We start from the raw sequence: 18,454 nt of genomic DNA on the forward strand, positions 1-18,454 counted from the left end.
AAATTTCTGATGTTCTCTGTGTGTAACTGACGTTTAACATGTTAAACCTCATCCTTGTAATGTTTGTGTTTTTAAACAGAGATCCTAATTGTTACATTGTTGATATATGCAGATCATACGGAGTAACAAAATAAACAAAATTAAATACATACATGTTTTTTTTGTTGTTGCTGTTTTGCTTCAACAGCTGCTTGTCAAAAGATGTCATTGCATTTCGCTGCCGCATGAGGGCGACATCCACCATATTTCTAATCAAATACACTGACTGTTGATGGACTGAAATTATTGTTCTTTCCCACGACCACCTGCATCAATTCAATTCAATTGTATTATTGCTTTCTCCTACAACCAGCCTTGTCCTTAATATGCACATTGATTTTGCAAAGCATGTACACACAATGTAGGATTTTTATTTGATTTAAATGGAGTTGTATCGAGAAGTATATCTTCCCTCAAGTATAGAGATGCACCATTATCCTTCTCACCCAATACAACCAACTACTTAATTTGAGGAAAAAAATGTCGTCCTCTTCAAAATATAATAATCTTTATAGGCCCTAGGACAGTATGCTTCTCACATCAATCCAAGATCTCTTGATTGCATTTCTGCTTCTACAATGTACAAACCATAATCCATAAAAAAAAAACTCCCTAAAAAGGTCTGTTTTGGAATCGAACCCCGGGTAGCGCAGCACGGTTGTTCAACAACAGGGGGCACTGTCGAAGACTCTGGATTTCCCATCATGCCGTTGGTTTTTGTAGTTGGATCAGTAAGCCCCGCGGACTACAACCCAAGACCAAGGAAGCGGTTCCCCTCTGCCGTTGGTAAGACTAATTACTTAAAAAACTGATTCGGTTGCAATGCCAAAGTTGATATCGACTACTGATATTATAAATGAGATGGCTTGGAGATGTTTGGACATAGATTGTTAAATGCGAAGTGCATTTGCGAGTAGGGTTAGCAAATTCAGCTATGCGGTTAGCTAGTGTAGAGGGTCAGAGAGCATAGATGTGTATACACATAGAAGCCACCCCCGTTGCTGCGAAACGTTAACGTCGCAGCCATATTGGAGAGGTCAATACTGGCAATAGCTTCGTTCCTAAACCTTTTTGGAGAAAAAAAACATTGAAATGGGTTGAAGAATAAAAACGTAAGCAGATTTTTGCGCTAACTTTTAACATTCTCAAGCGATCCAAATTATAAAAATATACAAATCAAATATATATATTATATATCATATTGATAGATGCATTGTTCTAACTCCACGTAGATCATAAACCGTTGAATAAAACGACAAATTTTAATCGGAAGTATCGAAACGCTATCTTTTTTTTTATGTCTAGAAAACCCCAGCTCCCCCATCTCCTTTACAGGCAGTCTTGGCCTCCCCAAGATGGTTGCGACGTTGCCGTACGAGCCCAGGGCTGAGGCAGCTTCTATGTGTATATGTCTCTCAGAGCGCCACATTTAAAAACAAGACTGGACGCGAGTCGCTATCCCGTTAGCTTCTTTCGAAACGCTCGCTCACAATTAGTTACAACTCGCCTTCATACATAAAACATTAAACATTGAACGCCCAACGATCTATCCCGGCATTATCTTCCCTGCTTTCCCATTCCTGAACTTAAGTAGGGAAGACACTCGGGCTGATTGTTATGATCAGCCTGGCAGTGATCAGAACGGTCGGCTGCGTATCTGTGTTCATCCGCTCTGATTATGTATACTTCATCTCCATGCTGGCCGTCAAGGGCCCCTTGTTATCGGTCCCCGCAGACGGCGCGTATCCACAACAGAAGGCTTGTGGGTGTAGCTCTCTAATCACTTGAGCTTGATTCGCCGTTAAGCGGTTGTCATTTTCGCCGGCAGCGTCAAGCAGCCCTGGCCGGGGACTCGACCCGAGCCACCATGGTAACAGCCACAAAACACAGGCACAAACTCGTTTTATACTCATTGTCTGCCTCTTCCCCAACGCAGTGGCTTCTCAGCTCTTAAAATCTGGTGGATATTCAACTCGCTTCAATGTGGGTCGATCTTTTTTGTAACGTTATACGTTTGTATATGTTTGTCTGATGTGCGTTTGAAACAGGCTTCAACGAACCTTCTCGTTCTTTGGAGTAACCACTTACTCACGGATGCTTATGGTTCTCCCGTTTTTCTTAAATTCCATAGGGATGAGATGAACCCCTCTTCGCTCCTCAGCCAGTCCACCCCCCAGCTCCCCGGGGGGCTGTGCGGCCTGGGGACCCCCGCCCTGGGTGTGTCCGCCCTGGGCGCGTCCGCTGGGCCGGGGGAGTCGGAGACGGAGCTCCAGAAGCTGCTCATCGATGAGAGGATGAGGTGTGAGAACCACAAGATGAACTACCAGACGCTGAAGGCAGAGCACAACAGGTACACCTCACTCTGGTCTGAAGACCCCCCCCCCCCCCCCCCCGTTCATCACCTGGAGCTGATGAAAAGTAGAGTTTATGTCTGAGGAAATGGTTTGTTCATTTGATAGCTGTAGATTGTCTACACTAAGGTTGAATCTGATTGTTTGTGCTACTTTGCTGATCCCTTTAAGCAATGGTTTTTAAGAGTGTATGATGGAGTGACTGTTATTTTTGTTATAGCTAGAGACCTAAAATATAAATGAATTAAACCATAGTGACACCGACACCATCACTAACTGTCCTGTTCTTCCAAGTGGAGGCAGTACAAGCCCTAGAGTATTTATTTTTTATTTGTTTCATTGCCTACATTTTGTGTATAACATGTTAAACTGTGTGTGTGTGTGTGTGTGTGTGTGTGTGTGTGTGTGTGTGTGTGTGTGTGTGTGTGTGTGTGTGTGTGTGTGTGTGTGTGTGTGTGTGTGTGTGTGTGTGTGTGTGTGTGTGTGTGTGTGTGTGTGTGTGTGTGCGCGTGCCTGTGTGCGCCCCCTCCAGGCTGCAGGAGGAGTTGTCGCGGGCCCAGGCGGAGGTGCGGGAGCTGCAGGGGGAGAGGACGGCCCGGCAGGAGAAGCAGCAGCTGCAGCTGGCCGAGCTGAGGGGAGAGCTGCTGGACAAGACCCGCGCTCTGGAGGAGAGCCGGCTGCAGGTACCCTCCTCCCCCCACAGGCTCCACCCCCATAGGCTCCACCCCCGCAGGCTCCACCCCCACAGGCTCCAGCCTCACAAGCTCCACCCTAAAAAGCTCCACCTCCATAAGCTTCGCCCTCAATAGCTCCGCCCTCACGAGCGCCACCCTCACAAGCTCCTCCCCCATAAGCTTCACCCTCTACGAGCTCCACCCCCACAAGCTCCGCCCTCACAAACACCACTCTCACAAGCTCCTCCCCCACAAGCACCACTTCGGATGCACTTAGTACAACGGCACAGGTGTGTTTGTGTATTGGTTTATATTATGGTAGTAAAAAGAAGGAGAGACCAACCTACTGTTATTATTCCCCACGTATACTTATATAGAAAAGATTTTGTGTATGTTCGGGCTGCACTTCAAAATAAGAATTTTGTTCTAAATTTGCTTGCCTGGGTAAATAAAGGTTAATATGTAGTTCAATGTAATTCACAAAACTTCCAAGTCCAGCATTTGGGTACAAATGTAATGACGTTAAACCTTTTAATTAAGGATAGATTTTTTTGGAATCCTGAATCATATTGAATCATGGGATGCAGAAGCTTCCCAGCCCTCGTGTTCTGATTGTGTGTGTGTGTGTGTGCGCGTGTGCGTGCGCGTTGCCTAGGTGATGACCCCCCAGAGGCTGGACCTGCTGCGGGCTCAGCTGCAGCAGGAGATGGAGGCGCCCGTCAGAGAGCGCTTCAACAAGCTGGAGGAGGTCGGTGCCCTGTCCCAGGCGTCAGAACGGCCTTCATTCACCCTCATGCTGGGATGGCCACGTTTACATTTATCAATGTTTTTATTCATTATAACAATTTCTTTTTTTTTAATTGCAGATGCTAAAATCACGATTTTGATTAATATGAAATTAATTGTGCGGCCGTATTTTGCAGATCGATTACTGTCTGTCGGTCTTCCTGCCTGCCCATGTCTGTCTGTCTGTCTGCCTGTCGATCTGTCTTGAATGGTTAGCTGTGTTCTGCTGTCTGTCACATTGGTCCTTCGGTTTGCATACGTCTCTCAAACACTAGTACATTTGTGCGTATCACTATTTATATACAATACTCAAGTCAACTCTATAAGGCTGGCGATGTAAAATACACTCTATTAGACAGAGTTGAGACGGGTAATTGCCTAATTCAGTTTAGACACATTGTGTCTGCCGTGTGTGACATCTGTTGGTGTCGCAACCCCCCCCCTCCCCCCCTCCTCACTATGTTTCAAACCCTGACTGGGGAGTGGTGTGTGTGGGGACGTGAGTGCTAAGGTGTGTTTGTATGGTCTGTGGGGAAACGTGAGAGTTCTGTTAAAGTGTGGTGTGTTAGTGTGCTCTGTGGGGACGTGGGTGTTGTGTTAGAGTGTGGTGTGTTAGTGTGCTCTGTGGGGACGTGGGTGTTGTGTTAGAGTGTGTTTAGTGTGTTGTTGTGGGGACGTGGGTGTTGTGTTAGAGTGTGGTGTGTTAGTGTGCTCTGTGGGGACGTGGGTGTTGTGTTAGAGTGTGTTTAGTGTGTTGTTGTGGGGACGTGAGTGTTGTGTTAAAGTGTGTTTAGTGTGCTCTTTGGGGACGTGGGTGTTGTGTTAGAGTGTGGTGTGTTAGTGTGCTCTGTGGGGACGTGGGTGTTGTGTTAGAGTGTGTTTAGTGTGTTGTTGTGGGGACGTGAGTGTTGTGTTAGAGTGTGTTTAGTGTGCTCTGTGGGGACGTGAGTGTTGTGTTAGAGTGTGTTTAGTGTGCTCTGTGGGGACGCGAGTGTTGTGTTAGTGTGTTTAGTGTGCTCTGTGGGGACGCGAGTGTTGTGTTAGTGTGTTTAGCATACTCTGTGGGGCCGTGGATGTTGTGTTAAAGTGTGGTGTGTCGGTGTGTCAGGAGGCGGAGCGGTACCGGTCGGAGTACAACAAGCTGCGCTACACCTACACCCTCCTCAAGGCCCAGGCGGAGCACCAGCAGCAGGAGAGCGCACGCACGCTGGAGGAGAGGGACATGCACTTTGAGGCCCAGGTAGGTGTGTGTGTGTGTGTTAGGGAATCTCTCTCTCTCTCTGTCTCTCTGTCTCTCTGTCTCTCTCTCTAATGCCGCTTTTCCACTGCATGGTACCAGCTCGACACGACTCGACTCAGCTCGCATTTTTTGCGTTTCCACCGCGGTACCATGGTATCTGGTACCTGAAGTGGCTGCTTTTTCTAGTACCTACTCGCTCTAGGTTCCAAGCGAGCTGAGCCGATGCTAAAAGGTGACGTCGGCAGACGGCCGGCGACTGATTGGCCAGAGAGTGTGACGAAGTCACGAGAGCGACATGGCAACCATGCTGGTAACATCCATAGCAGCGCCGCAGCCAACATGTTCCACTTCTCCAACTTCTTCAACATGCCAGCTAATAATAGTAATGTGATCGATGTCCCCCATTGTTGTTATGTGGGTTCTGTCCATGTGTGGGTTGCGTATGTGTTGTTTGCGTCGCGTACACAAATACGTCACGGCCCTTTCGCGCAGCCGACCCCGCCCACGTCCAGGAGGTACTATTTGCGGTGGAAAAGCACCCGTGTTGCTACCGTGTCGAGTCGTGTCGTGTCGAGTCGTGTCGAGTCGAGCTACATGTGCGGTGGAAAAGCGGCATAACACACACACACACATACTGACGTGTGGTCTGTGTCCGGCCAGCTGTCCCACCTGGAGCGGGAGAAGGACGACCTGGTGGCCCAGCACCGGGGCTCGGACCCCAGCCGCGACGGCCGCCGCGTGGAGGTGCTGCTCCGGGAGAAGGCCCAGCTCCACCTGCGGCTCAAGAGCATGGAGGCGGAGGTGGCGGAGCTCCGCGCCCAGCGGGACAACTCGGGCCAGCAGGCGGACAACGTGCAGCGCATCCAGGTCCGGCAGCTGGCCGAGTCCCAGGCTGCCCTCAAGTCCCTGGAGGTAAGACGGTGGTCCCCCATTGGCTGGTGACTGGTATGGACTGGTTGTGTTTGGCTGTTGATTGGCTGTTGACTGATTGACTGGTTGTGATTGGCTGTTGACTGATTGACTGGTTGTGATTGGCTGTTGACTGATTGACTGGTTGTGATTGGCTGTTGACTGGTTGTGATGGCCATTGACTGATTTTGACTGGTTGTGATTGGCTGTTGACTGATTGACTGGCTGAGATTGGCTGTTGACTGGTTGTGATTGGCTGTTGACTGATTGGCTGTTGACTGATTGACTGGTTGTGATTGGCTGTTGACTGATTGACTGGTTGTGATTGGCTCTTGACGGGTTGTGATTGGCTGTTGACACTTTGACTGGTTGTGATTGGCTGTTGACTGATTGACTGACTGGTTGTGATGGGCTGTTAACTGGTTGTGATTGGCTGTTGACTGGTTGTGTATGGCTGTTGACTGATTGACTGGTTGTGATTGGCTGTTGACTGGTTGTGATTGGCTGTTGACTGGTTGTGTATGGCTGTTGACTGATTGACTGGTTGTGATTGGCTGTTGACTGGTTGTGTTTGGCTCTTGACGGATATTGACTGCTTGTGGTTGGCTAGTGACTGAATTGAGTGGCTAATGATTCACTAGCCAACCACAGCCAGTCAACAGTAGTGGTGAAGGTTGTTCAAGTAGTGAAAATCCGCCACTCGTAGTGACTGATTATATAGTCGCTGGTGGCTGATTTGGACTGGTTGTTATTGGCTAGTGACTGATTTGGACGCAATATGATTGGCTAGTGACTGATTTGGACTGGTTATGATTGGCTTCCGACTGATTTAAACTGGTTGTGATTGGCTATTGACTGATTTTGACTGGTTGTGATTGGCTAGTGACCGTTGGCGATTGTTGTTTTGACGCATTCATTCATTGATAGGGTTGATTGGCTGTTCATTAATTAATTTTGATTGGCTGTTGGCTGAGGAATGCGACTGGTTGGCTGGTTACGAGCGACGGATGAGTGACGTCGTGAGCGTTGTCGCTGGTCGGTCGGTGATACACTGTCGACCGACTGTGACCGCGGGTGACGGTTGTTTGACCCGCCTGTAGGCGGCGGCTGATTGGCTGTCGACGTGTCCGCCCACTCGTCCTGATTGGTTGGTTGTACTCGCAGGCGGAGCGTCAGTCGGTGCGGTCGCAGCTCGAGCGCGTGGAGTGCGAGATGCGACTCGCTTACGAGCAGAACTCCACGCTGACGGGACGACTGCACAAGGCAGAGAGGGAGGTCAGCAGCCTCACCGACCAGGTATGCTACCCCTCTGACCTCCGACCTCCGACCTAGGGCCGTTCATCCAGGGTTCAGTTCACCCTATCGCCCTTTAGCTTCGAACTCGTCTCTTTAAGGTGTCATATCATACCACCAGGTGGTAGTGGGGTTAGCCGTTACAAGCCGTTTTGAAAATCGGTCTCTTCTGACATCACAAGTGGGCGTGTCCACCTAGATGTATGACGGTTAGATGAGCAACGTTTGCTACAGTCCACTGGGTAGTCTGGTAGACTGATATATCCAGCATTGAGGCAGATTTTCAAAACGGCTTGTAATGGCTAATCACACTCACCCCTGGTGGTATAATCTTTAACATGGTGGTCGCCTTTTAACAACTCAATGGATAGTTTGATAGACACTGACCCTAACCGTTAAACTGCAGCGTCTGACACCACTATGTACTCTATTTCCACCCGCAGACAATCCTTTTCCTGTTCTCATGGGACGCTATACTGCCCCCTATTGGTGGGGGTGTGTCAGTGCAATACACCTGTACTAACGAGTGTAATACACCTGTACTAACGAGTGTACTGCTACGATTCTGTTACCGTTTGTGGCTGATTCAGGACAGTGTCTGTCACAGCCCCCAATATCAGCTGACATTATTGAGGTTAAGTTGCACTTTTTAAAAGAAGGCTGACATTTATCCAACAACGTTAACTGAAAATCCTCCGCTTAAACTCTCGACATCCCGTCCGAGTTTTATGGGGAAGCGTCTCAGCGTAGCCACGCCGCCCGGCCCGCCTCACGTCGGCCTGTGTTTGGTTCCCCCAGGTGGAGGGCCTGAAGCACTCCCACAAGCTGGACCTGAACAACGTCAGGCTGGAGTGTGCCCGCAGCAAGGGGGAGCTGGAGAGGGAGAGGAACACCCTGCAGGGCCAGATGGATGGTAGACGGCCGCACACACACACACAGACACACGGACACACACACAGACACACGGACACACACACACACAGACACACGTACACACACACACACAGACACACGGACACACACACAAGGACACACACACACGGACGCACAGACGCACGCACAAACGCACATTAGTCCTTCACTCGGACACACGTACACACGGGTGTCCCACTCTGTCACACACGCAACCACACACTAGTGTTTCACTTTGACACACATGCATGCATACACTCGTTTTTCACTCGGACACACACACACTGGAGTGTTTCCCTCTGACACACACACACACACAATAACAGTGAAAGTGTTTCACTCTGTAACACACACACACACACACACACACACACACACACACACACACACACACACACACACACACACACACACACACACACACACACACACACACACACACACACACACACACACACACACACAATGAAAGTGAAAGTGTTTCACTCTGACGGTGGTTAGGTTATTTGACTAACTAGCGTTGAATGGTTGTGGGTTTGAACACCAATGGCCGCCCAAGGGTGGAATTTTGCCCAAGGGAGCCTATCAACAGATAGGCTCTCGGTTGGCCCCGTTGGGAAAGATTCCTCACCCCTACCTGTCTAATGATGCGTTAAGGCCACCCTGTTGGTTGCTATGGGAGCCTTGCTTCCACACTATACATTTTTATAAAAAACTAGTGCAGAGAGGTTTTAGAAGAATGTTATTACTAGCCAAATCAAATGAATAAGCATATGTGATTACTATATGCTTTCAATTAAATTAAACTGTTGGAACCTTATTCGAAATAGTAACACAAAGATAAAATGACATTCAAGAGATTTTTTAAAACTACTGGCAGTAGGAAAAGGGCTTGTGTTTAATGTATAGTGTCCAACGATCTCTGTCTGTGTCTGTCTGTCTGTGTGTGTTTCTCTCTCTCTCTCTCTCTCTCTCTCTCTCTCTCTCTCTCTCTCTCTCTCTCTCTCTCTCTCTCTCTCTCTCTCTCTCTCTCTCTCTCTCTCTCTCTCTCTCTCTCTCTCTCTCTCTCTCTCTCTCTCTCTCTCCAGCTCTGCAGACAGACGTGGAGGTGCTGAGGGCCTGCGGGGAGAGGCAGAAGGAGGTGCTGGTGGAGAAGGAGAGAGAGATGGTGCGGCGGGTGCAGGCCGCCCGAGAGGACGAGCTCCACAAGATGGCCATCCTGCACGAGGAGAAGTAGGGGACACACACACACACACACACACACACACACACACACACACACACACACACAATAAGAGTGAAAGTGTTTCACTCTGACGTCTCTGAGATCACTTATTAAAGGCCTACGTGCAGGCTAACCGGAAGTTTGGATTAATGGGTACATAAAGCACTCAAAATATGTCTATCATTCATAAAATGTCTTCAAAATAGTGTCAAAGTCCAGTTTTTGTCGTTTTTGGCAGTAACGGGTGTTTTCTAACGCCGCGACGACGTCACGTTGGGGAGACGTGGTGGAAGGTAGCCTCAGCCTAGTACGAGAACTACGGTGTCTTAAGAGGTGGCAAGAACCACAAATAACATGTATGATGGCTCACAGCCGTATCATTTCGAACCTGTCAGACGTGAGAGGGCGAATGAGGAATTGCCGAGAACTGATGGCGGTCAAAGCCAATTAAATGCATGGTCAGAGGAGAATGAGTTGCTATCATTTAGCAACGCAGCAACGAGCGCTGGAGCTAGTAAATGAACAGCAGTGCATACAATAACGACACTTTTATTTATGTTCACTGTCCGAAAGTCAACGTTTTCTTTATATCTAGTGTATATCAGATTTCCGATTTAGTTTATCCCACGTTTTGATAGTAGCCTACTAGCCCCAGTAGCAACATCTTTGCCTAGTGTTTATTTCTAAGCTTTATTTTACCCAGTGTGTCTATATTCGGGGGTCCCCATCTCCCGATTGTTGCGCAATACCGATATACATTTTGCAGTAGGCCTATAACAATACAATAGTTAATGGATGCAACACCATCAGTATTTAGCCTACATGACAACACACACACGCACACACCTAACATTTTTTGATAATCCGATATGCTATATATTTTAAAGCAACACTGACATAGGAGGCTGTATTGGCTAATGTTGTTTGGATGCACGTTGATTTATGACAAGGAGAGGCAAAGTTGTACATTACAATGCAAACACTGCAACACAGCCTTTAATTTAACCATTTAATACATTTACTTAAAATGCTTAAAATTTTGCTTAAAATCTTTTAAAAATCTTTTTTTTTAAAGAGCAATCTGATTGGTGTGTTTCCTGTCAGGCTGGAGGTGGAGAACCGCCTGTCAGAGCTGGAGCAGCAGAGGGCGCTGCAGGACACCGCTGGCCACGCCCACCGCGAGGAGTGGGAGGAGCGTCTCCGTGGCGCCCAGCTGGGGGAGGAGTCGGCTCGCAAAGAACTACAAAACCTCAGGTCTGGACACCTTGATTAGTTTTCACGTGCAATGGCTTTCACGTCAAATTTGTTCGTCAAATGAATTATGTTTATGTGCATATTTATCAACATATGACGTTTTTTTATAAAACGTAACACTAATAGGAGACCCTAATACCAAAAAAACAAACCTTTAGGAGACCCAGAACCAAACCCTAACCCTAAAACCAAACCCTAAACCCAACCCTAATAGGAAACCCAAACCCTAGAACCAAACCCTAATAGCAAACCCTAACCTTAGAACCAAACCCTTAAACCTAACCCTAGAACCAAACCCTAACCCTAGAATCAAACCCTAATAGTAAATCATAACCCTAGAACCAAACCCTAATAGTAAACCCTAACCCTAGAACCAAACCCTAATAGTAAACCGTAACCCTAGAACCAAACCCTTAAACCTAACCCTAGAACCAAACCCTAACCCTAGAATCAAACCCTAATAGTAAACCCTAACCCTAGAACCAAACCCTAATAGTAAACCGTAACCCTAGAACCAAACCCTTACAGTGAAACCAAACCCTAAACCTAACCCTAGAACCAAACCCTAATAGTAAACCCTAACCCTAGAACCAAACCCTAATAGTAAACCGTAACCCTAGAACCAAACCCTTAAACCTAACCCTAGAACCAAACCCTAACCCTAGAATCAAACCCTAATAGTAAACCCTAACCCTAGAACCAAACCCTAATAGTAAACCGTAACCCTAGAACCAAACCCTTACAGTGAAACCAAACCCTAAACCTAACCCTAGAACCAAACCCTAATAGTAAACCCTAACCCTAATAGTAAACCCTAACCCTAGAACCAAACCCTAATAGTAAACCCTAACCCTAGAACCAAACCCTAATAGTAAACCCTAACCCTAGAACCAAACCCTAATAGTAAACCCTAACCCTAATAGTAAACCCTAACCCTAGAACCAAACCCTAATAGTAAACCCAAACCCTAGAACCAAACCCTAATAGTAAACCCTAACCCTAGAACCAAACCCTAAACCTAACCCTAGAACCAAACCCTAAACCAAACCAGAACCAACCCAGTGCAGTAAGAGGTTGGCGCCGTACAACGTACGCTGTTCTGTGTGCACGGTGGACCCGTAGGCTGACGGGGGGCCTGGTTGTGTTCTCCAGGACCAAGCTGCTCCAGCAGACCGCCCACCTGGAAGAGCTGGAGAGGAGGAAGGAGGAGCTGGGCGACCTCCGACGGGTAGACACGGGCCTTTAGTGTTCATGACCTCTCCCTTGGGTCCACCTTGGGTTAGGTTGGAGGGATTCCTGTTTGGGTTAGGTTCAAGTTTTGGGTACTAAGGTTAGGGTTAGGGTTTCATAGGATTTGGGGTTCAGGGTTAGGTTTCAGGGTTTGCTTTTTGGTTCTAGGGCTAGAGTTTCCTAAGGGTTTGGTTTTAGAGTCAGGGTTTCCTACTATGGTATGGGGTAGGCTTTAGGGTTTGCTTTCTGGGCTAGTATTTCCTGCAGTAGACTGATTCGATACATGTAGAACACATTAGCTTCAAGCTAACGATCTAACTAATGCTATCCGCGTGTTCTGGTCGACTGTGCTGACCGCGCTCTCTCGCCCTCTTCCTCCCGTCCCACAGCAGAACCAGGAGCTGGGCGTGCGGCTGGGGACCCTGGTGCACACAGAGGGGGGGCTGCAGGCCTCCAACCAGCGCCTCAAAGACGCCCAGGACGTCCTCCGGGAGGAGCTGAGGGCCGCCCGCGCCCAGGCGGAGAGGAGCCAGCACGACGCCGAGCGGTGTGTGTGTGTGTGTGTGTGTGTGTGTGTGTGTGTGTGTGTGTGTGTGTGTGTGTGTGTGTGTGTGTGTGTGTGTGTGTGTGTGTGTGTGTGTGTGTGTGTGTGTGTGTGTGTGACCATGAAATACTTTCACTGTTATTGTGTTCGTGTGTGTGTGCGCTCCCAATCAACAACTTTCTTAGTGTGTGTTGCAGTGCAACCAACTTTTCAAAGGTTCCTATTGAAGGCAAATCTGACCGTTGCCTCTGCGACCTGTGTGAGTACACCGCAGGCTGCACGCCGGCCACGAAGGCAAGGAAAGCGACCATTATGGTCTGTCGTAGGCACTGGTGTAGCGATGCAAATTAAATGCAGAGTCTAGGTGAGCTCTGAACACTCTTGAGAGTCCTGAGCCTTTTGCGGCGGCTGCTGAGACTCTGACATCAACAGGGAGCCCCGAAGTGGCGGTGTGTCCCCTACAGCGAGGGGTCCACCGCCTCCTCCTAAGCCGCTGTGGTCCCCCCCCCCCCCAGGGTTCTGGAGGAGCGGCAGGTCCAGTGGCTGGAGGAGAAGCACGGCCTGCAGGCGGAGCAGGACCTGCTGCAGCACAAGTACGGCCAGGCCAAGGAGCGGCTGCACCGTGCCGCCGGCGCCCAGAAGAAGGTACGCCGCCCGCCCCCCCGCGCCACAGGTCCCAGAGAGACCGGAGAGAGACCAGAGAGAGAGACCAGAGAGAGACCGGAGAGAGACTGGAGAGAGACTGGAGAGAGACTGGAGAGAGACTGGAGAGAGACCGGAGAGAGACCGGAGAGAGACTGGAGAGAGACCGGAGAAAGACTGGAGAGAGAGACCGGAGAGAGTCTGGAGAGAGACTGGAGAGAGACTGGAGAGAGACTGGAGAGAGACTGGAGAGAGACTGGAGAGAAACCGGGGAGAGACTGGAGAGAAACCGGGGAGAGACTGGAGAGAGACTGGAGAGAGACTGGAGAGAGACTGGAGAGAGACTGGAGAGAGACTGGAGAGAGACCGGAGAGAGACTGGAGAGAGAACGGAGAGAGACTGGAGAGAGACGAGGCAGCACTCGCCAACTCATCCTGTGTGTGTGTGTCATTGAAATGGTGAAATTATTTCACTGTGTGTGTGTCTCATTGAAACTGTGAAATGCCTTCACTGTTAGAGTGTGCGTGTGTGTGTCCGTCATTGAAACAGTGAAATACGTTCACTGTTATTCTCTGTGTGTGTGTGTGTGTGCGCGCGCGTGTGTGTGGTCGCTGATCACCGTGTCTCTCTTGTGGCGTCGCAGCGGAAGGCGCAGACGGAGAACAAGGAGAAGCGGCTGCACAATAAGATCCATCAGCTGGAGGCCAGGATAGCAGAGCTGGAGCTGGAGAGCAGCACAGCCAAGAGGTGAGACCGTCTGGGACACAGGGAGCTGAGGTCTAGGCTGGGGGGGGGGGGGGGGTCCTGGAACACATGCCCGCATGGAACCTAGAACACACACAGGAGAGTCTAGAATCTGACACGCCACCCTCTAGAACACACACAGGAGAGTCTAGAATCTGGCACGCCACCCTGTAGAACACTGGTTCTCAAACTTCTTCTACGAGTGTACCCCAAAGTTACCCCCATTTTAGAACCACTGATCTAGAACACACACCTGAACCTAGGCTCTAGGAAGCCCCCGAAAGGTTCGGCACACGCACGTCTGGATTCTATGCTGTCGTGTGACTTGGATTGTGTTCTGGTTTGTCTTTGCTAGAACACACACACACACACACACACACACACACACACACACACACACACACACACACACACACACACACACACACACACACACACACACACACACACACACACACTACTGATCACCCTCCTCTCTCTCTCTCTCTCTCTCGCCCCAGGCGTCCCTCCCACTCTGAGGAACAAGCCAATCTCAACCGGCGGCTCAAGGAACTCCAGCGACGGCACAGCGAGTTCCGCCACCTCCTATTGGGCCACCAGGCTCCCACTGGCACAGGCCCCGCCTTCCTTCCCTCCTCGCTCTTCCCCCCGCCGCCCTCAGCCCAGGTCACGGTACGGACGCTTTCTTCAAATCAACACAACTTTTATTTTCTTAAAACTTAAAATCACATCCAGGGTTTTCCAGGTCTTGTTTTGTACGGTCGTCATTCTCACCGTCCAACATTGACCTTCAAATTTTTCATTGAATTTCGGCTTCAATGTGTTTTCGATAAGCGTGGAGTCAATGAAATAGTATTGAAGGTTTGTTATCTTGACCGCCGGCCTGAGGCGATTCATCCAGTAGGGGGCGGTAGAACCCTCGATATACTTGAGTCCCGGCTCAAGGATACGACAGTAAAGTAGTACCAGTCTCCCAGCGACCACTGGCAGGACGTGTTATTATTGTATGTTGTACGGCCTGGCACTTAATGTATGCATTCTCTGCATACATTATGCAGAGAATAATGCACTTAAAAAATAGAGCATTGTGTAGCATCTTATCCTAGCTATCTTTGTTGTATACGGGGAATGGGTTAACCTAGCGATTGTTGTTGACTGCACTTGGTTCCATGAACATCCTTACTGCAACGACGGCGAGATATTCTCGTTCCTCCTTCTTCTGACAAGCGGACTCATTGTGCGTCTCTCTGGATTAAGCGTCTGCTAAGCGCCCTGGATGTTCCCCGGTTGTCTTCCCCAGGAGGAGCATCACCTGCGGGAGGTGTCCCAGCTCTACCGCCGGCTGGAGGAGCTGGAGAGCGTCCAGCTCCACCAGATGGAGGAGCTGGGGGCGCCCGCTCAGAGGGACCAGGCCGTCTCCGGACAGTGCTGACCGCTGACCCCCCTGTCGCCTGAAGCCCTTTGACGCTCGACCTCACCGCCTCAAGGCCACGCCCCCTAACCCCCCCCCCCCACACACACACTTGACCTCTGACCCTGTCGCCTGAACCCCTGAACTTCCCCCCTTTGACTTTCGACCTCACCGCCTTAGGGCTAAACCCCCTGACCCCCCCCCCTCCATATTCGACCTTTGACCTCTGGTACCCTGACCTCCATGCCCACCGTTTCCTAACCTTGTGACCTCTCTGAACACCCACAGACAGAGAGTATTACCAGCATCAGTTTCATTCTGAACCCCCAAATCTTCCCCAGTATAAAGACACTCGTACCAGTACCACTGGCCTCAGGATTAATGGCAATAGATTATGAATTGATTGTTCTGGTTCAAATGAATCAATGAGTTAAACAGTGTTACTGTAAAAAAAAAAGAGACAATATTTATTGGATTATACATCCATGATTTTTAATGTTTTATATTGTCACACTCAGGTGCTATCGTCGCATTCGGAAAAGGAAAAGGTGTGAGACTCCGAGCCAGGGCTGCAGCTTCGCGCTCCACGTTGCACATCGTCTTTATACTTGACTATTTGCTAGGTTGTTGTACAAAGAAAGTAGTTTGAGCCTGAATAAAAAAATAATCATTTGACTGACCACGTGTGAAGTCGATCAGTGGGCCTAGTGATGTCTCCTCTGCAAGATTTCTAAACATTGTCGTACTATGCCAGCACGTAACTATTTCCTTGTGCACTAAAAACCGCCTTCATACTTCAGACACTATAGTTGTACCGTTTGTTCTCACCAAAGGTTTTTGGAGGAGTTGTCAGCAGACGTGGCGGTGGCAGGTAGGGCTGGGCGATTTGGCCTAAAAATAAAATCAGATTTTTCAAACCAAACCCGATTATCGATTTTAATAGATATTTTTTGATAAATTACAAATATGTATATTTTTTATGTTTCAATTTTATTTGAAGAATAACAATGATTATCAAATGCAAAATAAATAACCAACATCTCCCCCCCCCCCTCTGCTGTTTGCCCCAGTTTTAAGATGGCAGTGGTGGGATGAATCCTCTAGCCGAGTGGAGGGGACCCACATTCAAAAAACTCTAGCCACTCACTTTTTTCAGTGCATGCTGCCAACCTTTTTTTTTTTTTTTACTTCTAGATATATTTCTTTAATAATCGATTTTCTTAAAAAAAATCGTCCTAAACCATTTTTTCGAAATACGATAAAAAAAAATCGCTAAACGCCCAGCTCTAGTTGCAGGGTTTTCTGGGAGGGGGTGGTTTGTATGGAAAGCCAAGAAGGCCACTAACTGGCCCTAGAATGGCGCGGTAAAAGTGCAAAACCGCACGGAAACCGTACGGTTTTGAATGACTGATAGCCGCGGCTATTAGTTATTCACTCCGGCCATTAGTTATTCACTCCGGCTATTAGGTATGCAGAACGAGCCCCTCCCTCTTCTTTGCCTGACCACTAAGTTTGAAGGCTGTCTAACCAATCTGTGAAGAGAAATACCAGACTAAAGTAACGCATTGTCGAGAGCTGCAGTGCCTCCATGTTTCGCCGTAACATAAGCTGTGTTGTCTTTACTAGTTTCACTACAATGTAATGACCACCACTAGCTAGTGGAAAATACATGTGTCTAGTAGGCCTACAGTGATATATTTGGGCTAGGCTATATATTGAGATGGCAGTGTGCGAAATACCCGTCAATATTCGGGGGATGTCCTCATCCCCAGATTGTTCTCGATATGCAGTAGCCAGCTAGGCCATAACATTACAATATTTCATGGATGCAAGCAAGCCAAGCCAAGACAATCAATCTATATCTATAGCCTACATGACAACACGCACACACAGACGCACACACTTTAAACACACTGGTAAAGCAATAGGAGCCTGCATTGGCTAAAGTTGTTGGGATGCACGTTATTTTATAACAGGGAGAGGCAAAGTTGTGCATTACAATACAAACACGACAATAATTGGCACCATTCTTGCGCACTCAGAAGAACATCAACATGAACTTTGCTGCCAGTACTTTTCCCACGATCATGCTTGACGATTAAATCAAATATTTCGCTGTCCGACGTATCCGCGAGAGAAGTTTCTCTTCATCATGGCGCGACAAAACTTTGGCGACAACGCGAACGGGCGACAAATGTCGCGTTTGGTGTAAACGCACAGGCTAATCACTCTCACACTTGGTGGAATAATATTCTCCTTTTAAGTAATTCTGTATCGGGTGACTGAATAGAGTGATGGTTGTGTAACACAAAAATGTGCGTGTATGTTGAGCTTGTGGTGAGAGTTCTGTGTACGTTGGGCTGGGTGGTGCGATAGCCTACTTGACCTAGTTAGCTGCTAGAGCTCTTATGCACCCTAATTCTGGCTCTTAATTCATTCTTTTTCCTATTCGTGTGAGAAAAATATTGAATAGGCGTATATGAATAGGGTATATTTGGGTATTTTTATAAACTTTCCCCTATTGGGATGCTTTGGTGTTTTTTTTTTTTTTACTCAGGACATATCTAGGATACAAATCAGTTGAGTTTGCTTCTGTTGCAATTTGTTCAACCCTGACCCCTATTTTGGCTTAAAATGACTGGACTATTTGCGCCCTCCTTTGCGGACGTTGGAGTTGGAGGACATTGACACCGTCACTGAGACGCTCATGGGGGTGAGTTAGGTGGAGTGTGTTATGTGTGTGCGTAAATGCAGGCTACACTAACATAGGCGGGGGCGAAATGTAGCGTCTATTTCGTGGAACTACAGACAACCGTGCAGACAGCGGTTGCTGTGTGTGGTAGGGAGACTGCGTGTATGTTGAGCTTGTGGTGAGAGTTGGGCTGGGTGGTGCGATACTTGACCTAGTTAGTTGCTAGAGCTCTTATGTACCCTAATTCTGACACTCTTTTGTCCCATCAGACTATAATCAAATATTTTATTTGAACAGTATATATAGGCCTATATATATATATATATATATATATATATATATATATATATATATATATATATATATTTAAAAAGAGAGATTAAATGCATGTGCATCAGTTAAGGAAATACCCCCCCCACACACACACACCCTTGCAAAGTATTGAAATGTTGCTGATCACACTCTCTTCAGAATTATGACACTGCCTAGGCCTACATGATCGCCTCGG

General features: G+C 48.2%; 1 protein-coding gene across 5 annotated transcripts; it reads left to right on the forward strand.

Annotated features, from left to right (window-relative positions):
- The first annotated feature begins 721 nt into the window (after window positions 1–721).
- Window positions 722–15,933, forward strand: cep83 (centrosomal protein 83). 5 transcript variants are annotated; one of them, XM_060048587.1, is made up of 16 exons: window positions 722–825; window positions 2,171–2,389; window positions 2,923–3,073; window positions 3,720–3,812; window positions 4,959–5,090; window positions 5,751–6,002; window positions 7,164–7,295; window positions 8,091–8,205; window positions 9,293–9,437; window positions 10,534–10,683; window positions 11,836–11,911; window positions 12,303–12,460; window positions 12,973–13,102; window positions 13,743–13,846; window positions 14,344–14,515; window positions 15,144–15,933. In XM_060048587.1, exons 2-16 carry the CDS (start codon window positions 2,178–2,180, stop codon window positions 15,273–15,275), a joined length of 2,154 nt encoding a protein of 717 aa, XP_059904570.1. In that variant the 5' UTR covers window positions 722–825; window positions 2,171–2,177; the 3' UTR covers window positions 15,276–15,933. The 5 variants fall into 5 exon arrangements, with proteins under 5 accessions (XP_059904570.1, XP_059904572.1, XP_059904569.1 ...); XM_060048589.1 differs by having other exon boundaries at window positions 803–821; XM_060048586.1 differs by lacking the exon at window positions 722–825 and adding an exon at window positions 1,427–2,022 and having other exon boundaries at window positions 12,306–12,460.
- The last annotated feature ends 2,521 nt before the right edge of the window (window positions 15,934–18,454 follow it).

This window comes from Gadus macrocephalus, chromosome 4 (genome assembly GCF_031168955.1).
Source record: "Gadus macrocephalus chromosome 4, ASM3116895v1".
Lineage (NCBI taxonomy): Eukaryota > Metazoa > Chordata > Actinopteri > Gadiformes > Gadidae > Gadus > Gadus macrocephalus.

What these genes read in the sequence shown, in the direction of transcription:
- cep83 (XM_060048585.1), top strand. An exon ending in GCCATCCTGCACGAGGAGAA is followed by an intron (nt 9,438 to 10,533) that starts GTAGGGGACACA and finishes GTTTCCTGTCAG; the next exon opens with GCTGGAGGTGGAGAACCGCC. An exon ending in CCGCCGGCGCCCAGAAGAAG is followed by an intron (nt 13,103 to 13,742) that starts GTACGCCGCCCG and finishes GTGGCGTCGCAG; the next exon opens with CGGAAGGCGCAGACGGAGAA.